The 24679-nt window shown below is 41.0% G+C and overlaps 1 protein-coding gene and 1 long non-coding RNA gene across 8 annotated transcripts in view; one reads left to right on the forward strand and one right to left on the reverse strand.

The window, feature by feature from the left end:
- Nucleotides 1-4610, forward strand: part of LOC140203147 (uncharacterized) — a 124922-nt gene extending 120312 nt beyond the window's left edge. The window contains exon 5 of one of the 4 annotated variants that reach the window (XR_011887298.1): nt 4248-4610. This is a non-coding gene — a long non-coding RNA (uncharacterized lncRNA). The remainder of the gene's footprint in view (nt 1-4247) is intronic. The other 3 variants (XR_011887300.1, XR_011887301.1, XR_011887299.1) reach the window with 3 other exon arrangements.
- Nucleotides 4563-24679, reverse strand: part of parn (poly(A)-specific ribonuclease (deadenylation nuclease)) — a 159734-nt gene continuing 139617 nt past the window's right edge. Inside the window, exons 24-26 of one of the 4 annotated variants that reach the window (XM_072269022.1) lie at nt 19359-19558; nt 12350-12469; nt 4563-5685 (exon numbers count right to left, since the gene is read on the reverse strand). In XM_072269022.1, coding sequence (XP_072125123.1) covers nt 12351-12469; nt 19359-19558 — 319 coding nt within the window. In that variant the 3' untranslated portion in view covers nt 4563-5685; nt 12350. The remainder of the gene's footprint in view (nt 5686-12349; nt 12470-19358; nt 19559-24679) is intronic. The other 3 variants (XM_072269023.1, XM_072269024.1, XM_072269025.1) reach the window with 3 other exon arrangements.

The raw sequence follows: 24679 nt of genomic DNA on the forward strand, positions 1-24679 counted from the left end.
GATTCAGAAAGTCAGAAGGCATGGGATCCAGGGAAGTTTGGCCAGGTGGATTCAGAATTGGCTTGCTTGCAGAAGGCAGAGGGTGGTGATGGAGGGAGTACATTCAGATTGGAGGATTGTGACTAGTGGTGTCCCACAAGGATCTGTTCTGGGACCTCTACTTTTCATGATTTTTATTAATGACCTGGATGTGGGGGTAGAAGGGTGGGTTGGCAAGTTTGCAGACGACACAAAGGTTGGTGGTGTTGTGGATAGTGTAGAGTATTGTCAAAGATTGCAGAGAGACATTGGTAGGATGCAGAAGTGGGCTGAGAAGTGGCAGATGGAGTTCAACCCAGAGAAGTGTGAGGTGGTACACTTTGGAAGGACAAACTCCAAGGCAGAGTACAAAGTAAATGACAGGATACTTGGTAGTGTGGAGGAGCAGAGGGATCTGGGGGTACATGTCCACAGATCTCTGAAAGTTGCCTCACAGGTGGATAGGGTAATTAAGAAAGCTTATGGGGTGTTAGCTTTCATCAGTCAAGGGATAGAGTTGAAGAGTTGCTGGGTAATGATACAGCTCTATAAAACTCTGGTTAGGCCACACTTGGGAGTACTGTGTCCAGTTCTGGTCGCCTCACTATAGGAAGGATGTGGAAGCATTGGAAAGGGTACAGAGGAGATTTACCAGGATGCTGCCTGGTTTAGAAAGTATGCATTATGATCAGAGATTAAGGGAGCTAGGGCTTTACTCTTTGGAGAGAAGGAGGATGAGAGGAGACATGATAGAGGTGTACAAGATATTAAGAGAAATAGACAGAGTGGATAGCCAGCGCCTCTTCCCCAGGGCACCACTGCTCAATACAAGAGGACATGGCTTTAAGGTAAGGGGCGGAAAGTTCAAGGGGGATATTAGAGGAAGGTTTTTTACTTAGAGAGTGGTTGGTGCGTGGAATGCACTGCCTGAGTCGGTGGTGGAGGCAGATACAGTAGTGAAACTTAAGAGACTGCTAGACAGGTATATGGAGGAATTTAAGGTGGGGGGTTATATGGGAGGCAGGGTTTAAGGGTCAGCACAATGTTGTGGGCCGAAGGACCTGTACTGTGCTGTACTATTCTATGTTCTATAAAAAGAGCACATTCGAGATAAATTCTTGAGTTGTAATATCTCTGGCATGCAGTCCTGGAGCTGATGCCACGATAGGCAGTCTAGATGCAGTTGTGGAATGGCAGGTTTCAGTGAGTGAAAATGCCCTGTGTGAATGACAGGGGAAAACAGCCAATCAGCTGCAGTCCAGCAGAGAACATAATTGTTCCTTGACTAGATGTCTTTATTAACCTGTTCTTCCCCATGATTGTCATTTGTTCAAACCTAATGATAGGTAATGAACAAAGTACTGATTAAAATGTCAGACTGTTCCAGGCTCAGAACTGGCAGGTGAAACCAGAACTGTTGTCTATTACCAATTCTGTTTGAGGCTGCATTCACTGTACCTAGACCACGAATTCAGCAAGCAACTTGTAGGCAACTTTGAGAGATCAGTTTAGGTGTGACAACAGGCCAAAGCTGCAACATTTGTGTAAAATTTAAGTAATTAACTTTGAACTCATTTTCCTGCCCTCAATACTGAGAATAGGAGTTATAATTTATCTTTTTATTTTTTACATCTTCTTTTGCACACTGGTTGTCAGTCTGTGTGTAGCTTTCCATTCATTTTCTTTCCACTGTAAATGCCTGTAAGAAAATGAACCTCAAGGAAGTATATGGTGACAAATATGTACTTTGCTAACAAATTTACTTTGAACCTTTGAGCGTGACATGCAAGATTCTTAAATGAAAACTTAAATTTCAAGTAGAAACAGAATAAAAGCTGTAAATGTTTTGAAGGAAGGACCTTTGAGCAGGAAGTGGGAAGCTGTAGTATTATCTGTTTTGATCCAAACCCTGTGTTCAGTCATGTAGTTTAGTAATGATTTCCTGCCACATGGTACCGTTAGCATCAACTATGAATGGCTCCCAACAGCCAAATTCAGAGCCTTCAGTTTGAGACAAATGTTCACATAGCTTGTACCCAGAGGCTCAAGGAATCTGCACTCAGTGGCTATTTATCAGGTACACCTGTACATTAATATAAATATCTAATCAGCCAATCATGTGGCAGAAACTCATTGCATAAAAGCATGCAGACATGGTCAAGAGGTTCAGTTGTTGTTCAGACCAAACATCAGAATGAGGAAGAAATGTGATCTAAGTGACTTTTCCTGTGGAATGACTGTTGGTGCTAGATTGGGGGGGGGGGGGTGGTTTGAGTAACTCAGAAACTGCCAATCTCCTGGCATTTTCATGCACAACAGTCTCGGGTGTATAGAGAACGGTGCAAAAAAAACCCCAAAAAAACATCCAGTGATGAATAGGTCCGTGAGCAAAAAACATCTTGTTAATGAGTGAGGTCAGACGAGAATGCCCAGAGCGGTTCAAGCTGAGAGTAACTCAATCACACATTACATAGTGGTGTGCAGAAGGGCACCTCTGAATGCACAACATGTTGAACCTTGAAGTGGATGGGTACAGCAGCAGCAGACTACATTGGGTTCTAAGATGTACCTAACAAAGCAGTCACAGAGTATATTTTGAGGTGTGAAAATATCAAATGTGTCAGAAAGCTACTAATGCCAAGCACTACCTGATGAGCACTGTAAGAAATGATTCTGAAGGGGGTGTGACCACTGGTTTAAAAAAAGGACCAAAAACAAACTTAATTCTTCTCCAATTTGTTATGACAAAAAGAACAATTTAAGTATTTAAAAGCTATTTACGAACACTTGATGGAATGGGGAAGAAAAACTTTCCATCTGATCAACTTCTGTAAGCTGTCCTCCTCATCCAAGCTTCAATTGTTTGAAAGACAAGTTTATGCAAAGACGGTTAAATTTAGAAATAACATGTAAAATGTTTTGGATAACTTACCCAGATGAAATCCCAATACTGATATGGTGTTTTGCCAGCACTTGGGGAAAACTTACATACCCATGATAAATACTTTGATTAAGATTGGATTATCATGGAAGACCATATTCCAAAGATGTAGTTTGTGGAATACTGGATGCAAGAAGGTTTAAAGATTTGCTTAAGGCACAACTACCATAAATATTTCCACTTTATGCTTATACTCACAGGAAGAGGGCTTTGAAAGTCTATCTTCATCAGATTCTGAATTTTATAATTCAGCTTTGCATGTAAAATGTTTTTTCCTCTCTGCAGATGTATGAGGAAAGAAAATAGATTCACACTGAATGTGTCAATGCAATTCAGTATAGATCACAACTGTTAATTAGCAGCCCATGTTTGGGATTCAGTCCAATTAGCTATTTACATTCAGCAAATTCTTTCAGGGTTGAATCCAGTGCATCAGGTAAAGTAGATTTCTGGTATTTGAAAGTGATCAAAATGCCTCCTTAATCTCACTAAATATCAGGAGCATTTTAAGAGTTATTTTGACCTTTCCATTCATTACTTAACACCAATATTATCATTTTCCCTCAAAGTCTACTGAGGTTCCTTAAGGTTGTTGTAGCCGGGGGGGGGGGTGTTGGTAATGGGGATATATATGCTCCCACTACCTATTAAATGCTTCCAAGGGCATGCATCTCAAATAACCTCTGATAACCACGTCTAGCTCCTGGCCTTCATGTCCAGCTTAGCTACAAAACCCGATGGAACTATTTCTACTTACAGGAGAAGTGGCAAAGGTGGGTTGCTGTTGCCTTAAAACCAGTCGCTTTGGGCAGATAGGGGGCATCAGTCATGGTTGGCAGCTCATCTAGGAGAAGAAAAACTCTGAACTCAAACCTCCCCTGCCTTACGGCTATACCCACTCAAGGGAAAGGCTTTGGGACTAAATCCCAAGGAAAGATCTGGAGCTGAGTCCCTAAGGCAGTCCTATGTTGAGTTCAATGCTGACTGGCAACTCCTGCAACTCCACTGGTGCCAAACTATCGGTCTCTGCCATTCCTTTGGATCCATAAAGAGTGGGAGCCTGCTACATGGGCAACAGCTTACTCTCCATATCGTACTACCCTAGCTGGTGTATCACGTAGAGACATCCATAGTCGTCCCTGACCAACAGTGGGCTTCATAAATCTGAACTGAGGGATTCTACAAATGCTGGAAATCCAGAGTAACAGACTGAACCGAGGGGCTCCTCTGCATATAGGCAAAACTAAATATAAATTTCAAACTGTACTTCATTTTTCTTCATTTACAGGTGTAGCTTAAGACTGTACAAGCTGAACTTGAAGTCTGCCTCCTTATGTTTGGATAGTACAACAGGATAGCCTGTAGCCCCTTTCCCAGACTCGTCTCGTCCAGGGATGATAGTTTCTTTCTCTGCAACAAAATCGACTGAGCTGAAGGCTGAATTAGCAAGGACTGGCAACCTGTGCAGCACCAAGCGACAAATTTAACACAGGTCAGATGTGTTTGACTGACAGTGAATGCTGGATGAAGAAAACAACAGTAAATTTTAAGGTATTTTTTTTCCAATTTATGTAAACCTACAGAACAAAATAAAACAGACTACTCCACCTCCTAGTCATTTCTTTTTTATATCCAACTTCTGCAGTCAGTTCCATTTTCAACCATTCAATGTACAAAAAGTTTTCTCCTGAATTCTCTTTTAAATTATGTATACAGACTTCGATCTTTGGCTTCTAATTTACATTGTGGCTTCAGGCAGAATGATCTGTACATAGAGATATTAAACTCTGGTTTGAAAACCAGATAGACAAGAAATACAGTTGTTTTTGACAAAAGAACACATTGCACATAGAGCACGTGATTTATAGTAAGAAAATTGTCTTTAATTTTCCTTCATGAAATTTTAATTTTCTTCATGATACAAAAACCTTTAAATATGATACAAAACTCACAACTGGCCCCGGGAAGGTATTCTCGTATGCGCACGCACACATACATACACACACACATGCGTATACACACACATACCACTTACAGAAGTCTGGTGTACAATGCAGTTTCTGACATACAAGGCTGGAAGCTCAGTGCAGTCCACACCAGTTAACACAAAGAAAAAGGATCAACATAACATGGTCGCCATCCTTAATGCAAGGAAGATGACAATATTTTGAGCATCCTTTTTTTTAAAAAAAAGAACAAAAACCCAAATATGGTAGTCAGGCCGCATTATTGATAAGTCATTGGATTCACTGACAATACAACTGATGTACACATATATAATAAAAATTACAGCATTGAACAGTGATTACATTGTTTTTCAAACAAACATCCCAGTGGATGGCACAAGGCAACTTCCAAGGTTGGTTGCTAATTCAAGTTATCAGAAGCATATGACTGGCCTTAAATGCAGGTTGTTAAGCTAATGACTAATAGAATATTCAAAATGCAATCAAATCCCACCTGTTTCTCAAAAAAAAGAGGAAAAAAACCCTAAAATATTCAATGCAATGCCAGGTCATATTCATATAGTTAAAATTTCATTTTTATTTTAAAGACTTTTTAAAGTTGTCTTGTACCACATGAAGATTGGAGCTGAAGGGTCAGTAAGGCTTGCAAATTGGATGTCCTTGCATTCGCTGGAAGATACCGCTTTGTAATTCCATGTGCTTCATGTCACCATGTGTCTGGGACTTCAAACAACGCTGTGTGGGCATTTATACTGCTGCCTGTTTAATAGGAAAAAAAAACATACACAGTAATAAAGTTTGCATGCAGTCCCCAATTTACACGAGGAATCTTGCAGGTTACTAAAGTGTCATACTAAACATCATATACAAGAGCAAGGATGTAATGCTGAGGCTTTATAAGCATTAGTCAGACCGCGTTTGGAGTGCTGTCAGCAGTTTTGGGCCCCTTATCTAAGAAAGGATGTCCTGATATCAGAAAGGGTCCAGAGGAGGTTCATGAGAGTGATCCCAGGAATGAAACAGCCAACTGTTTGATGGCTCTGAACCTGTACTCACTGGAGTTTAGAAGAATGGCTGTGGATCTCCTTGAAACCTATTGAATATTGGAGGACGTTTCCTATAGTGGCAGAATCTAGCACCAGAGGTTACAGCCTCTGAATTGAATGTCCCTTTAGAACAGACAGGAGGGGGAATTTCTTTAGCCAGAGGTTGGTGAATCTGTAGAATTCATTGCCATGGATGGCAGTGGAAGCCAAGTCGGTGGTTATATTTAAGGTGCAGGTTGATAGGTTTTTGGTTAGTAAGGGCATCGGGGGTTATGGGGAGAAGGCAGGAGAACGGGGCTGAGAGGGATAACAAGTCAGTCTTGATGGAATGGTGGAGCAGACGTGACGAGCTGAATGACCTAATTCTTATGACAGATACTGTCATTGTCTCAGATCACATCACCTTTACAATACACTTTAGAAACTTTTTAGATTACAGCTCTTTTACAAGATAAATTTTCTAGATAATGGAATACGATTGATCAGTAACAGATTTTTGCTCATTTCAGACTGTCACAAAGCTGCATTACCACAGAAATTTCATTTTAACAGTTCACTCTCATGTAAATTTTGCTAAACACCAAATTGTTTTCATGCAAACAAGACAGAAGGAGTTTTCTCCTGGTTAAACTCACTCACCTATGTCTAATTCCCCCACCAAATGCCCCCTTTAATCTCCAAATCTAACTCACAGCAAAGCATCCTTCCACAAAACAAAAGCTCTCTAGCCCTGGCCAAAATGGCCATTTTGCAAATGTGGGTCTATAGGCAATGTTGGTATGCTTTGAACCCTCGTTCCAGACAACTGTCAGACTAAGCAAGGAAACATTCAAAATGCTGGAGAAACTCAGATCGGGTCAGCATCTATGGAAGGGAATAAAGAGTCAGCATTTCAGGGTATTGACTGTTTATTCCTCTCCACAGATGCCGCCTGACACGCTGTGTTCCTCCAGTATTTTGTGTGTGTTACTCCGAATCTCCAGCACCTGCAGAATCTCTTGTGTATATGAATTACAGCGGGGTTAGGGTACTAATTAGAAGATTTTCCCTTCTCTGATTAAGGAAGTCATCAACACTCTCTGATTTGCTAATTCAGATACATTGGCAGCAAAGCTAGAGAACACAATCTGGCTGTGTTAGCTGTGGCCCGAGTTCAGTGCACTCACTCGTGAGAGAAAAGTCCCAGGTTCATGGCCGTATGACCGGGGCTAATCTCCAGGGCAGTATCAAGGGAGTGCCATACCTAAAAACATTATCTTTAGGAGAGGGTGTAAATCTCAAAAGAGTATGTAAAAAGATACAGGCATCTGTGGAATTCACTGCCCAATGAAGCAGTGGAGGCTACCTCAGTGAATATATTTAAGATGAGGTTGGACAGATTTTTGTGTAGTAGGGGAACTAAGGGTTATGTGGAAAAGGCAGGTAGGTGGAGATGAGTCCATGGCCAGATCAGCCATGATCCTTACTGAATGGCGGAGTAGATTCAACGGGCCAGATGGCCTACTCCTGCTCTTATTTCTTATGTCCTTATACAATTTAAATCACATGCCATTATTTTGAAGAGCAAGGAAACTCTTCATGACATCCTGATCAGTGCCCAGCTTCCAACCAAAACTGCAAACAACCTTGATATTACTTTACAGCTCTTGAGATGTGTTAGAACTTGCTGTCACATTTTCTAATTACAAGTGACTACATATCAAAATACTTCATTACTTGATGGGTGGACATTTGCACAACTTTACTAAATGACTCAGCAGCATTAAAAAAAGATTACACAATCACTGAATCATCAAGGCAAAACTTTTTGAAGTTCTAAATTATTCAGTTTGACAACAAAATTAAAAAGCTTGGGAAATAAAATTAACAAAATCTTGGGAAAACTGAATATTAAAAAAAGTGAAGCAAAATTGCTCGTAACAAAAAAAAGTAACTTAAAAGATAATCTTCATTATAGTAATATAACTTTGAAATGTATCCATGAAGAATAAAGGCCGTCACTATCTATCACTGAGAACTATTTAAGATTAATTCAAGGCTAACAAAAAACGAAGAATTTTAGCACAATCGGCTGAAGCTTTTATTTTCTGTCCCAAAAGCATCAGCCCATTCACAAACCCAGAACGTGGTCATTAGATCTTCATTTGTGATGACCAACTTTACAGCTACTGCTATAGTGGCCAAAAGAAATAACTATGTCAACTCAAGTTGTGTTAGCTATTTCATTCTGCATAGTAAAATGACATTTCTATAGATAGGTGTCTTTTGCACAATATCTAAAGGAGACATCCAAAGGTAGGGTAGCGCAGCTATTTACCAAGAAATGAATAACTTACAATTGTGACTATCTGCATCTAGTGCAAATGTGAACCACAGCACTGATGTGCACATCTGCATGCTGCATTTCAGGTAAGCACATGCACAAAGATTTCAGGACAGGGTGAAGTACTTTAGATTTTTTTATGCAAAATTCAATCTTTTTGCATTTTTGGAGAATCCCAGGCTTAGTTACAAACAACAACAACTCTAATGTTGGACTATTTATTTTTGCTCTTTTAACGACAGAATTTCAATACTGCAAAATCTGTTCCATTTAATGAGATGTTTTCTATCCTGTGACTACAACGATAACAGGCAGGCTCTTAACAGGACCTCGGTCCACAGAAGTTGTTGACGAGCTTTGGGAAAGGAATCTAGCACACTGTACCACTCTGAATCTACCACCCTGCTGAAAAAAAATCTGTTGGGTCTCATTGAGCCAAACAATAATTTGGGATTCAGGTGGAAAGGGGGGAGGGGAGTGATTGGGAACTGGGAATTCTCACCAGCACTGTAGCAATGAGTCAGTGATTAAGTAAACTGTTAAGAGTCTTGTCAAAGATTTTCTCCCTCCAGCACATTATTTCATCAATTTTAATCTTACCACTGGCTAAATGGTTCTCCTATTGCTATTTATAATAATCATAACAAAATATCACATTGAGCATAATACACTTAAGGGCCTTTTCAAAGCTTATCCTGATCTTTCAAAAGGGACTAGAAACCAAGAAAAACAAATCCCCAAGAGGATAGGCACGTCATATTTTCAGAAAGGCTATACTGGGGCACCATAGTAGCGTAGTGGTAAGTGCGATGCCATTACAGCACAGGGCATGGGAGTTCAGAGTTCAGTGATGAAATAATGTGCCGGAGGGGGTAAATCTTTGACCAGACTCTGAACAGTTTACTTAACCACTGACTCATTGCTACAGTGCTGGTGAGAATTCCTGGTTCCCACCCTCCTCTCCACCCCAGCATCCCAAATTATTGTTTGCCTCAGTAAGACCCAATGGATCTTCTCCCTCCCTGCAGGAATACAGTGTGGTAGATTACTTTCTCAAAGCTGGGCTACAACTTCTGTGGACTTGGCTCCTGTAAGAGCTTGCCTGCCACCTTTGTAGTCACAGAATAGAAAACATTTCATTAAAGGGAACTGTTTTAAACTTAACTGATCTTGTGTAAAGAGCTTGTACGATACTACCAGTGGTTTTCTCCCGGTGCTCCGGTTTCCTCCCACATTCCAAAAGACATACCGGTTAGTAGGTTAATTGGTTGTTGTAAATTGTCCTGTGATTAGGCTAAATAGGTGGGTTGCTGGGTAGTGCCAGAAGGGTCTGTTCCATGCTGTACCTCTAAGAATATCCACTTGAGATGACAAGAATGAAAAGCGTATCTCATTGAGCGTACAAAATTCTGACAGTGCTTAACAAGTCGATTTAGGAATGAAGTTTACACTTGGCTCTGGTGTGAACTGGAGGTTCTCAAAATAAAGCAGGACTGAGATATAAAGATGTTTCTTCAGCCTGCAAGCAATTAATCTTTGGAATTTTTAACCCTGCGGGACTCTGGAAGCTTGTGGAGAGATAATCTATCCACTTTTATATAATAGGAAACAAGGTGAATGGACTTCATAAGAAAAAGATCAGTTAAAACTTCATTGCATTGAAAAGCAGACACAAGAGATCAAATGCCCTACAATGGCATCTCCTCTGCAGATAACCTAGCCACTGATTTGAATGCAGCCTGGTATTTCAGCTTCACTACAAAACCACATCTAGGCACAGGGCTTCTTGTCAACAGTTTATTCAGTAGTTTTACATTGCCAGTGAGTCAGCCGTTATGGGCATTTATTAGGAGTGTTAAATAATTTCATTAAAGTGCACGCAAGAAGAACCATAACAGTTAATTCTCAGTTCGTCAGATACAGTAAATACACTGCTATGGACTTAGCAGTTAAGTTACCAAACAGTACAGACTTAGGCTTTATTCTGGTGTTAAGGTGGTCTATTGAAATAAGGATCAACTTCACTTGCAAATTTCGGGCAAGAAGAGTCCTTTACAAACTAACATTATTACAGTTGTTTTATGTAAAAGTTGAGTATAATCTATGTTTATATTTTTCTTGTGAATGCTGCTTATCTGATGCTCTGTGCCGGTGATGCTGCTGCAAGTAAGTTTTTCACTGCAATCACGGGAGGTTGGATAAACTTGGGTTGTTTCTTCTGGAGCGGCGGAGGCTGAAGCGAGATCTGATAGAGGTTTACAAGATTATAAGAGACAGGAGACAGGGAGTATCTTTTCCCCAGGGTAGAAGTAGCTAATACCGGAGGGCATGCATTGAAGGTGAAAGAGAGTAGGCTCAAGGGGGATATGAGGGGTTAAGTTTTTTTACTCGGAGAGTTGTCGATGCACTGCCTGATATGGAGGTAGAGGCAAATACATTACAGGCTTTTCAGAGACATTTGGATAGGCACATGGATCTAAAGAAGATAGAGGGATATGGACATAACCCCAAGAATCGGGCCAGCAGCTTTAGGAGGGAAATGAGGAGGAACTGCTTTTCCCACAGGGTGGTGAATCTGTGAAATTTTCTGCCCAATGAAGCAGTGGAGACTACCTCAGTAAATATGTTTAAGACAAGGTTGGACAGATAGGGGAATTAAAGGTTATAGGGAAAAGGCAGGTAGGTGGAGATGAGTCGATGGCCAGATCAGCCATGATCTTATTACATGGCGGAATAGTCTCGAAGGGCCAGATGGCTACTCCTGCTCCTATTTCTTATATTCTTGTGATGTGGTGTAGGCAAGTTGGATTAGTGTTTGGGTGTTTTTGGTTTGCTTTTTACCTGGTTCGGTACAACACAGTGGGCCAAACGGTCTTTTCCTGTGCTGTACTGTTCCATGTTCTAAACACCTGTGTGTACATGTACTTTATGTATATGACAATAAACTCGTCTTTGACTTAGCCTGGCTATGAGAGTGTACATTAAACGGAGTGATTATCTCTAATAAAACTAATAACCATGATCTATGAATTCAAGGCATTACATACACTAAGATAATTGATGGGTAAAGGTTACAGCTGCATTGGCAAGCGATATAGTTAACTTTCACCAAGTTCTCAGTTGGTAGTTGGGAAAAGAGAGGTTGGATAGAGCATTGATTTACCACCACCTCCATTGGTAAAGGATGGGGTCAGCCAAATACCCAAACTTCTTGACTAGTTGAAATTGGAGGTGTAACAAATGAGTAAGTCGAGTCCTAACGAAGGTTCTCAGCCCATAACATCAACTGCTTATCCTCCTCCACAGGTGCTGCCTGACTTGCTGAGTTCCTCCAGAATTTTGTATTTGTGTGGCTCATGATTTCTAGCAGATGCAGAATCACTGGGGTTCAAAATGAACTGAGATAAGCTTTTCAAAAGCATTCAGCATAAAAGCATGCATTACATTAGCGCTATTAATAAGTATAGGCAGCCCCTAACATTTTTAAAATAGGGATCAAGAAATTATTTAAAAATCATTCTGAGATCAATGCATCTTAGTGAGCACAGGGGTTTGAGTGCAAAATCTCATAGGAGGAGAAGCTGCTTTCTGGATGAGTCTATTGGATCCTTATTAAAATAACCTTAAATGCATAAGAGTGTATAAAGCAAGTTATTTCATTACTGAACAAGACTGTTCCAACAGTAAAGTCTATACAAAGAAATGTAGATAGGTAAACAAGGAACTGAACACAATACAAGAGATCCTGCAGATGCTGGAAATCCAGAGCAACACACACACAAAGTACTGGAGGAACTCAGCAGGTTAGGCAGCATCTATGGAGAGGCATAAAGAGTAGACGTTTCAGGCCCAGACCCTTCTTCAGGACTGCTGATGATCTGAACAAAAGCAGTGTTTTTCTTTTACACAAAAATACAGAGCTTGTTAAAGAATAGCATGTATCGAGAAGAAAGATTCTACCAACAGGTAGATGATATTTCACTGTCACACAAGTGGGGCTTTTAGATTTGCTCAGAATATCTGCATCTAGGACCAACCTGCCAAAATTCAATACCTTAGCTGAAGTATACGCCAACAGCAACACTTGTCACAAGGAGAGACACTGCTGCAAGTGACAGTCTCAAAAAGACTGCCATGGCTCTCGTCAAATTGGCAATGTCAGGAGATCCCTTACCTACAAGATAGCAACAGTGCAAGAGAAGTTTAAAAGTAGTTCAGTACGGAGTACGCTCCATATCCTGGCCGGTGGTAGTTTTCACTTATCTCGCTGAAACAAAGCTACACCAGCTGATTCAAATGTAGTGAATAGCACGGAATAAACGCAAAAGGATAATTATTTCTGGAACATCAAACCAAAAAGCTTTGGTGGTGGAGATTGGGGGAGAGGGGAGGAAAAGGCCACATAGTACAGGATAGATTACTTTGCAAACATGGAAGCTGGGATATTCTGCAGCTCATCTATGAAAAAAAACATAATGACAGTGCATATGGAATCTTTCCCTTTGGATTCTCACTGCATCAGACATGGGCTTCCAACATCATTTCAGGCTTCCCACAGTCATCTAAAACAGGGAATTGGATCCTTGTGCAAGGATAGTTTCTGTCACCCATTTCAAACCTTCCTTAGGAAACAAGATTAGAAACTCTAAGTGCCAATAAGGTGAGAGTTGTATGAAAATTAGGAAATATAGAGCCCAGATCCAGAGGCAGAGTACTACCCAGCCCCCTCATCCCCACCTCCTTCCCTTGCCAAAAAAATCCTTTCCTGCACCCACAAAACACCCACAGTTCAATTTACCCTTGCAGTCCAGAATTCAGGGTAATCCAAAACAACAAATTCTTATTTCAGCAATTCAATGCACCCCTCAGTCGTTTCTGGGGAATCACGGTCCTCTGAAATCACTAAGTTAATAAAAGTACTCGTTCAAGGAATGTTTTTGAGTTCAATTTATCTCTTGGTCAATCTCCTACTAATCAAAAGTTCTTTGAAGTTATGCCAAGGCACTGGCAATTGAAGACATGACGTCTAGCTATTCACACATCTACTTATACACTATCCCTACTACCTACAATGAAGGTATGCCGGCCTGACATAAAGCTTCTCACAACTTAAATCCAAATTTTAGGACTAATACAATTACAATAAAATTGTTAAAATGATTCCATTAATGGATCCCATTTATTCTTCTCACATTCACATAAACTCCTCAGGGTTTACTGCTATCTCTCATTTACACACCAGCGGCAATTTACAGTACCCAATGTGCACATCTTTGGGACGTGGAAGGAAACCCACAAGGGTAAAAGGTAATATGCATACTCTGCATAAAGCAGCACCAGAGGTCAGGAGTGAACCCGGGTTGGTGAAGCTGCAAAGTGGGAGGTCTGTCAGCTGCACCACTGGGACTACACTTTTTTTAACATGAAAAATCATATAATCCAGAATGTCTTGATTTTGAGAATTTAAACTCATTACTATAGACCAGGGGGTCCCCTCAGTTGATGGTAGGGATCCATGGCATTAAAAAAAAGGTTGGGAGCCCCTGCTATAGATTAACCATCACTATGAAAGTTCATTTTCTGATGGCCAATTTTACAAAAAAGGTTCGCTTCATTGGCCTCTCTTTTTAGCAAAACACGAAGTTCTACAGAGTGGCAGATCCTACGTGATTCAAGTCCCTAAAATGAGACACGTGGCCCACTGTTGCTTGGGTGCACGCTATCTGGCAAAGAATGGTTGTAGACAGGTCATACTCTGAATGGAGGTCGGTGACCAGTGGTGTGCCTCAGGGATCTGTTCTGGGACATCTACTCTTCGTGATTTTTATAAATGACTTGGATGAGTAAGTGGAGGGATGGGTTAGTAAATTTGCTGATGACACAAAGGTTGGGGTGTTGTAGATAGTGTGGAGGACCATCAGAGGTTACAGCAGGACATCGATAAGATGCAAAACTGGGCTGAGAAGTGGCAGATGAAGTTCAACCCGGGTAAGTGTGAGGTGGTTCATTTTGGTAGGTCAAATATGATGGCAGAATATAGTATTAATGGTAAGACTCTTGGCAGTGTGGAGGATCAGAGGGATCTTGGGGTCCGAGTCCATAGGACACTCAAAGCTGCTATGAAGGTTGACTGTGTGGTTAAGAAGGCATACGGTGCATTGGCCTTCATAAATCGTGGGATTGAGTTTAAGAGCCGAGAGGTAATGTTGCAGCTATATAGGACCCTGGTCAGACCCCACTTGGAGTACTGTGCACAACTCTGGTTGCCTCACTACAGGAAGGACATGGAAACCATAGAAAGGGTGTAGAGGAGATTGCAAGAATGTTGCCTGGATTGGGGAGCATGCCTTATGAGAATAGGTTGAATGAACTTGGCCTTTTCTCCTTGGAGCGATGGAAGATGAGAGGCTACCTGATAGACGTGTACAAGATAATGAGAGGCACTGATCGTGTGGATAGATGGAGACTTTTTCCCAGGGCTGAAATGGCTAGCACGAGAGGGCACAGTTTTAAGTTGCTTGGAAGCAGGTACAGAGGAGATGTCAGGGGTAAGTTTTTTTTAACGCAGAGAGTGGTGAGTGCGTGGAATGGGCTGCCGCCAGCAGTGGTGGAAGCAGAAACAGAATTAATAGGGTCTTTTAAGACAGTGGTCCCCAACCTCTGGGCTGCGGACCGATACACTGCCGCGAAGAATGCAGTGGTAGCCAGATCTGGGCTGACATTTACGTGCCGGGTGGCACCTAATTAATTAGCTTGTTTATTTTGGTTTTTTTCTTAAAGATGTGCTGGGTGCATTCTGGCTACCACTGCACCGCTGCATTCTTCGCGGCAATGTATCGGTCTGCGGCCTGGAGGTTGGGGACCACTGTTTTAAGAGACTCCTGGATAGGTACATGGAGCTTAGAAAAACAGAGGGCTATGGGTAAGCCTAGATAGATCTAGGGTAAGGACATGTTCGGCATAGCTTTGTGGGCTGAAGGGCCTGTATTGTGCTGTAGGTTTTCTATGTTTCTATCTGTTCATTGCTGCTTATATACCTATAATACTGAAACCAAGCTGTTCCAACCCAGTAAGGTTTACCTCCTTGACAAGTGAGTGGTTGGCAGTAAAATTATGCTCTTTAAGATGCTGTCATTAATGATATTGGACTTAATAATGGCTTTTCTGAAGTGAGACCATTAGCCCTTGGAGTCATATTCAGCACAACTTGTCAAAGCTTAATAACGTTGATGGTTTTCAGCGAGAATCATCAACTCTATTTCTTCTTCCACAGGTATTACCTGACTTGCTGCGTGATTTTCTCATTTTATTTCAGTTTGTAGCTTCTGGCAGTTGTTTATTTAACGGACAAGTTTTCTCTGCACTCCCAGCCAATTTCACATAATCTTATGCACACCTTCAGTATTTCTAATGTCCCCAACAGTACCCATCACATCCACTCGAGATTAGCTCGTCATAAATCTAGAATAATTTTTTGGAGATGGGAATTTGAGTCTTTTCAGAGAATTAGGGGAAATTGAAATTCAATTAATTAAATTAAATTGAATTAAGAGACCAATCTCAGTAGCAATGGCCAATAAACCACCAGCTTGTCCTAAAAATCAGTTTTGCCAATGATCTAGAATGAACAAAATCTTAATCGCAACTCCAGACCCAAAGCAATATGGTCAACTCTGAAATATTCTTTCCAGAGCAGCCACGTTGCCAGTGAGGGGAGCACAGGGGGCGGGGGGAATCGTCGCTTGCTGCTGCTTATGCTCGGGGGGGGAGCTGGGGGGACTTTGGGGGTTCTAACATTTAACTGTCATTCATTCTTTGGGGCACTCCTCTGTTTATGTGGATGGTCGCGAAGAAAAAGCATTTCAGGATGTATATTGTATATATTTCTCTGACATTAAATGTACCTTTGAAACCTTTGAATATAGAATCATAGAATACTACAGCACAGAAATAGGCCCTTTGGTCCATCTAGTCCATGCCGAAGTTTTAATCTGCCTAGTCCCATTGAACTGCACCCGGACCGCAGCCTCCATAGCCTTCTGATCTGAGTACCTGTCTAAATTACTTATGAATGTTGAAATCGACCTGTATCCATCACTTCCACCGGCATCTTGTTCCACACTCTCACCACCATGAGTGAAGAAGATCCCCCTCATGTTCCCCTAAAACGGTTCACCTTTCACCATTAACCTCTAAGCTTGACCTCCATTTGTAGTCTCACCTAACCTCCAGCTCTCAACTCTACTTCCAGCATTTTCAGAATCTCTTGTGTTTACGACCTTAAACGCAGTCTCACCCAACCTCAATGCAAAAAGCCTGCTTGCATTTACCCTATCTTTATCCTTGGTATACCTCTACTAAATCTCCCCTCTGTCTCCTACACTTTAGGGAATAAAGTCCAGCTTAGTTAATCTTCCCCTATAACGCAGGTCCTCCAGTCCTGGCAACATCCTTGTAAATTTTCTCTATACTCTTTGAACCTTATTTACATCTTTCCTGTAGGTAGGTGACCAAACTGCACAGAATACACCATATTAGGCCTCACCAACATTGTTACAATTTCAGCAGAACACACCAAGTCAATACATTGATTTATGAAGATCAAAGTGCTAAAAGCTTTCTTTACAACTCTATCACTTCCAAGGAATTGTGAATCTGTATTCCCAGATCCCTCTGTTCTAATGCACTCCTCTTTGCCCTACCGCTCACTGTGCAAGATCAACCCAGGTTTCTCCTCCCAAAGTGCAACACCTCACGCATGCCTGCATTAAATTCCATCTGCCTTTTTTCCAGCTGGTCCACACTCCGCTGCAATCCATGATGGCCTTCCTTGCTGTCCACTACACCCCCAATCTAGGTATCATCCACAAATTTGCTGATCCAGATCAACTAAATTATCATCCAGATCATTCATGTAGATGACGAACAAAAGCAGACTCCTGGGGCACTCCACTAGTCACAGGCCTCCATTCAGAGAGGCAACCATCTACTACCACTGACTTCTCCTGTGAAGCCAACGTCTAATCCAATTTACTGCCTCATCTTGAATGCTAAGCCACTGAACCTTCTCGACCAACCTCCCATGCAGGACCCTATCTAAGGATTTGCTAAAGTCCACATAGATAACATTCACTGCCCCGCCTTCACCAACTTTCTTGGTAACTTCTTCAAAAATCTCTATACCAGATTGGTTGACATGATCTACCATGCACAAAGCCAGTCTGACTATCCCCAGTCAGTTGCTGTCTATCTAATTTTTTAGAATACTTTCCAATAACTTTCACTCTACTGATGTCAGGCTCACCAGCCTATAATTTCCTGGCTTATTCTCAGAGCCTTTCATAAACAACAGAACAACTTTAGATATCTTCCAATTCTTCGACGTCTCACCTGCAGCTATGGATGTTTGAAATATCTTTATCAATACCACTGCCATCAACTTTGACCTGGAAAAGGAGCAACTCTGCTGCATCCAAATTCATAGCCATAGGACCTGGAAGGAATAGTGTTCAAATTCAGAGTGCTGTACTACTGACTGGCTGGATAGGGATATACTGTCATGCTAAAACCTTGCAGCCAACACTGTGACTTCCCCATGAGCACCCCTGAGTATATTCTGACCCAGCAAAGTGGTGGAGGCACAGAAACAATCAAATTTGGACAGAGCTAAGCAACCCTGCAAACAATACCTCAGGTGAAAGATCTGCTACCATATCACATTCGGTTGTGAATGATGATTGGAAATTACATGACAAAAGACTCCAAAGAAATTCTCATTTACATTGCGGTGAAACACAGATACAAGTGCTAAAGCCTAAGGCATCTGCAATCATACCTAGCCAGATGTGTCAGTTGTATGAGCCATCTTGGCTGGCTCTTACGATGTTTGTTATTAGGGCTGCACTGAAGTTGTGTTACAGAAACAGAAATGTCCCAAGTCATGTTCTTCCACTACATTTATCATGCAATGTGAAAACTTGTCCAGGTATTGTCTGTCCATGAATTGTAAGACAAATTCATACGGCTAATCACCACCTCAACTTATTTAGTCTCGATCATCAAAGTGCTGGAGCATGCTGGCAACAACATTATCATGCAGTACTTATGCTCATCAATGCTTACTTTGTGGTTTACATGACACTGTAGCCCTTGGTCTAAACACAGACAAAATAGTTACATTCCAAAGCTGTGAGTCTTCAAGCTTGATGTCAAGGCAACACAAGATGGAGTGTGGAATAAAGGAGACCCACTAAAACCAATGAAGGGGATAACTGACCAATGGCTGGGGTAATACTTCATATAAGAGAAAGATGGCTTGGTAGTTAGAAGTAAAAAATTACAGGCCCAGGAGTCACTGCAGAATGGTGTTCTAGGACTATTTTCAAGGACTTCAATGATTAAATGGGCAGAAAGTGGGTATTCGTTTATGTCTGCACAATATTGAATAAATTCAACAGAAGATAAAGCAGTACAACCTGATTACACAAACCCTAGATAACATTCAGGCACAGACAGGTAAGAGTCAAGTAACATTTTTCCACACAAGTATCAAGGAAGGATATCTCTACAGAATGGAATTCATCCAAATACCAAGCCATTAGTCTTTCCATTAACATGCTGATCCAAAGATTTTCGTGGATATTAAGCAAATTTACTGTCTTAATTAGAAAGACTTCATGATTTCTAAGGCCTACATAGCAAAAAAAAATTAGTTATCCATTCAGTGGACAGCTTATTTCAGAAAAGTTATAGGCAGAGCATGATGTCCACCTGCTCATGGTTTAAATTTTCAGACTTATTTTTTACAGTTAATGCGAGGGTTAACTGTGTAAATGTTACCTACCACATTTTGCCATTGTTTTGTAATTAGCAAGTAAAAACACCCACTGGTACAACTTACGTTACTTTTATAAGATTACTTTAAAAGTATAATTACTTGAAAAGATCTTAAATACAAGAACCAGATTAATGCTTCCGTTGATATATTTGACTAGACAGCATTATTGATAATTCTCTCTCCTTTCCCTAGTTTTTCCACATTTCCAGGATGCAAATCAATTTACCAGTCTCTTCTTGCTGCTGCTCCTTTTTCTGCCGTTGTTTCTTGATTTTTCTGGTTTCTGTTATTGAAGAATCTATCCAGGCACTGCCTGAGTTATCGCTCTCATCGTCTTTACTAGCGACCGCATTGTCCTCTGTCTCCTCAGATACCACCTCTTCCTCAATAGGACTCATACTTCGCTTGCTCACCACAGGGTTTGCTCTGAAGTGGTAGAGAGGGAAAGGGCTGGTTTATATACAAATGACAAGTGTTCAACCATGAAAAACAATAACAATTCCATCCAACATGACACACAAAACAACTACCAGGAGTGCTGTCACAGGAAAGCATCATCCACTATTAAGGGCCTCCACCATTCAGGCCACGCTCTCTTCTCGCTGCTGCTATCACGAAACAGGAACAGAAACCTCACACCTCACACCACTGGGTTTAGGAACAGTTATTACCCCTCAACCATTGGGCTCCTGAACCAGAGATGACAACTTCACTTATCCCAGCAGTGAACTGATTCCACAACGTTACGGACTCACTTTCAAGAACTCTACAACTCATGTTCTCAGTATTAATTTATTTTTTTCTTTTTGTATTTGCACAATTTGTCTTTTGCAGATTGGTTGTTCGTCCATTTTTGTGTATAATTTTTCATTGTTTCTTTGTATCTACTGTGAATGCCTGCAAGAAAATGAATCTCTGGGTAGTATATAGTGACATATATATATTTTGATAATAAATTTATTTCGAACCATGTCCGTTATAGCTAGAATCATACAGCACAGAAGCAGGCCTTTTGGCTCAAGCTGTCCATGCTTAGCCGCCCATCTAAGTTAGTCCCATATTTAAACCATAAGACATAGGAGCAGAAATAGGTCAATCGGCCTATTGAGTATTCCACCGTTTGATCATGGTCAATTTGCCCATGGTTGGCCCATATCCCTCTAAAAGCTTTCTGTCAATATACCCGCCCAAATGTCTTTTAAATGTTCCTACTGTACCTGTCTCAACCATCTCTTCTGGTAGCTCATTCTATATGTGTATCACTTTGTCAAAAAGTAGCCCTTCAGGTTCCTATTATACCTTTCCCTTCTCACCTTTAACCTATATTCTCCATTTCTTGATAGCGCCAACCATAGGAAAAAGATGAGTATGTTAACCCTATCTACACTCAGGGGCCACATTATTAGGTACACCTGCTTGTTAATGCATATATCTTATCAGCCGATCATGTGGCAGCAACTCACTGCATAAAAGCATACAGACATGGTCAAGGTGGTCAGTTGTTGTTCAGACCAAACATCAGACTGGGGAAGAAATGTTATCGAAGTGACTTTAACCCTGTGGTATGATTGTTGGTCCCAGACAGGGTGGGTTTGACTATCTCAGAAACTGCTGATCTCCTGGGATTTTTACACAAAACCATTTCTGGAGCTTACAGAGGTATAGGAGGTAAATAATAAAGTGGCCACTGAGAATACATCCTTCATGACTTCACAAACCACCAGAAGATCACCCTAGAGTTTCCTAAACTGCAAAGAAATGTCCTAGCCTTCTCCTGTAACCCAATCTCTGGAGTCCTGGCAACATCCTTGTAAAACTTTTCTGCACTCTTTCAAGTTGATATAATAGTTTCCATCAACAAGTTCTTGAAAGAACAGTATCTGCACATTGATTTTATCTGCAATCAAGTGGTTTATTGGAAAGAATGTTCACAAGTTCAGTGATGCAGCAAGGCAGTTTCACCTCCACCATTTGAAGAGCCACTGCGAATGGGAAATAATTGCCACTGATGCTATCATCTCATAAAAGAAGAACAACCTGGATTAATTTATTTAGCTATTAATTCATGACATAGACAAACACCAACTCTCCACAGGCTTACGCAGAAACAAGGGCAGCAGTCAAGGTCACCAAAAATCAACACTCAAAATGGACAACTGATAAGATTTTTTTTGGCACAATATTCAATTCTTGGGTAAATGTTCTGTGCTAAATAAAGATTTGACTTTGCAAGTACCTTTTGCCCACCAGTTATATTCTAGATTGCTACCACATGAAATCTGGATGAGCTGTGTGAGTAACACACAAAATGCTGGAGGAACTCAGCAGGCCAGGCAGCATCTAGGAAAAGAGTACAGTCAACGTTTCAGGTAGAAATCCTTCAGCTGTGTGTGTTGCTTGGATTTCCAGCATCTGCAGATTTTCTCTTGTTTGAGCTGTGTAACTGATTGGTTCCAAAAAGAATATAATTAAATTAACTAGAAAGTTACACCTAAATAAATTGTAACGGCTTACAGCAAAATACCAAACCTTTGTTTTACTTTATTTTGGAAAAGGTACATGCATGTCTCAGGATAGTAGGGCATTGAAAGGATTAAATCTTGTAGAATTAAAAGGTATTTTCATTAACCAAACTATTAGATGCAAGTTCCATACAAAATCACTAATATCAAACACCTTCATCTGGAATAAACCATTAGCACATGATCTAAAAGCGATTACCTAGCACTCAATGATACAAAGAATAAGAATCAAGCTTTCTGTGACCAGAAGATAAACACAAGAGATTCTGCAGATGCAGGAAACCCAGAGTAACACACACACACACACACACACACACACCCACACAAAATGCTGAAGGAACTCAGCAGGACAGGTAGCATGTAAGGAGAGGAATAAACAGCTGATGTTTCAAGCTGAGATCCTTCATCAGGATACATTATCACGTCCCGATGAGGATCTCGGCCTGAAATATCAACTGTTTATTTTGCTCCATAGATGCTGCCTGACCTGTGGAGTTCCTGCAGCAGTTGTACACACCCAAAAGAAAAGCACTGACATAGTATCCTTTCTCTTTCCAACAATTCTGATGACAGAATTTAATTAGAAGGGAACATACACACAGTGTGTTGATCTGAATACTCTAGGGAAAATTTGGAGGCTTTTCTCAATCACTTTGTACGAAGCAATCCTCCTGACACAGAGAATCTTAATTATATCCTTCAATCCTGCGAAATGTTTTGCCTACATTTGAAGGCAGAGAAGTCAGTTTCCTGAACAGTTTGCAGTATGCCTCATTTCCAAACTGCTTGAAAACCATATGCCTTTAAAACGGACAAGTGATGTGATGTGAAAATGGCATATAGATCAGGGAATGTCTCTGGCACTTACAAAGCATGACAAATGTATTTCAGAACTCAATACATTTGTCTAGGAGCTGCTCTGGATACACTAAAATGATGATTGCTTTATTGTGTAATGGTCTCATTAACATTCTCGTATCCAATGCCACAAAAACATGTTCTAAGATCAGTCACACGATTCACAAGCTGCACCAGTTGGCAGGCAAAGCTTCTGGCTGTAGATCAACAGCAGAGTACAAAGCACCATATCCTGCATTACTCCTGAGGACTGTTGGAGTCACACTTAAACTCGATGGACAATTCACATCGTTACTGGTTGTTTCATTTGAGCGACAGGCAAAATGGCAACACACACACAGAAACTCAGCAGGCAGAGCAGCATCTATGGAGGGGAATAAACAGTCGACATTTCGGGCTGAGAACCTTCATCAGGACTGGAAAGGGGAAGAGGCCAGTATAGGAAAGCTGGGGGCGCTGGCAGGCGATAGGTGAAACCAGGTGAGGTGGCTGGTGGAGGGAGGGATGAAGTGAGAAGCTAGAAAGTGATAGGTGGAAGAGGTAAAGGACAGAAGGAGGAATCTGATAGGAGTGGATCATGGGGAAGGAGGAAGGGCACCAGAGGGAGGTGGTAGGCAGGCAAGCGAAAGAGAAGGGGTAAGAGGGAAACAGTATGGGGAATGGAAAGAAAGTAGGAGGGGGAGAAATTACCAGAAGTAAGATGACGTGATGTTCATGTCGTCAGATTGGAGGCTATCCATATGGAATATGAGGTGCTGCTCCTCCAACCTGAGAGTAACCTCATCGTGGCAGTAGACGAGGCCATGGGCTGACATGTTGGAATGGGAATGGGGAATGGCAAATGTCCTCAATGTAGAAATAAACAAACTGAAAAATATGCCCTGGTAAACTTTTTCCCCTTAAGATGGTATTTGTGTCCAACTCCATGCTTAAAGTACTGTGTTAGTCCCTACTCAGTACACAACAGCAAACCGAAAATCTCCACTGCCTTCAATAAGATTGAACTTCTATTCTCTAGTCCTGTATTCATTTAGTAACTGATCTGTTGCAACAAGAATGTGAGGAAGAAAATTTAGTGAAAATGTGTATAATATAAATTCTGCAGTTAATCTTATGTGCATTTGCAATCTCTTGGCTGAGGTGAACCTCCCCTGCAACTTGGAGGAGCTGATTTACCTATGAATTGGATTAATTCCATGGAAGACCTATGAGGAGTATCTGAAGCTCAACATATGTACTCTGATGAGTTTAGAAGAATGAGGAGGGATCTCATTTTAGCCTAAGGAATATATTGAAAGGCCTAGATGCAGTGGAAGTGGAAAGGACGTTTTCTACAGTGGGAAGTTTAGGATCAGAGGACACAGCCTCAAAATACATGAATGTCACTTTAGAACAGAGGTGAGGAGGAGTTTCTTTAGCCAGAGGGTTGTGAACCTATGGAATTCGTCTGTGAAGACCTAGACAGTGGATATATTTAAAGTGGAGATTGATAGGTTCTTGAAACAGGGAGAAGGCAGGAGATTGGGGCCGAGAGAAAAATTGGATTAGCCATAATGAAATGACAGAGCAGACTTGATGGGCCAAGTGGCCTAATTCTGCTCCTATATCTTATGGTCTCATGGACTAGTATGAGTGTCAAAAGTTACAGGGACAAGGCAGAAGATCGTAGTTAAGAGGGATAACAAATCAGCCATGATGGAATGACAAAGCAGACACGATGGGCCAAATAGCCTAATTCTGCTCCTTTGTCTTATGGCCTAAAACAGTTATACACCTGCAGTATTTTGTTCAATGGGTGCCTTTGGACACCATTCCAATGGCCATCAACACAATTAATTCTATGTGCCATTTTAATATCATTTCATTAAATCTTAAATGGTCGCATTCAGTAATTAATTTATTAATAGGCACCTTGCAACCAATTTTGTTTTATTACTTTAGTAAATTAGGAACTAATTGTCCAGGCAAGGACTTTTTTTTTGAGCACTATACTTGCAATAAAATATCAAGAACACTTGTGAAATCTGTCCATTGTCATAACCCATTCAATGCTGTTAAGATAGATAATGCTCCACAAAGCAACAACGCAATGAGTAACAGATCATTCTGTTTTTAGATGATACTTCTTGAATGAAGAATGTTGGCTAAAGCACCAGGCCATGTCCGC

This window comes from Mobula birostris, chromosome 9, assembly GCF_030028105.1.
Source record: "Mobula birostris isolate sMobBir1 chromosome 9, sMobBir1.hap1, whole genome shotgun sequence".
In the NCBI taxonomy this organism is placed as follows: Eukaryota; Metazoa; Chordata; class Chondrichthyes; order Myliobatiformes; family Myliobatidae; genus Mobula; species Mobula birostris.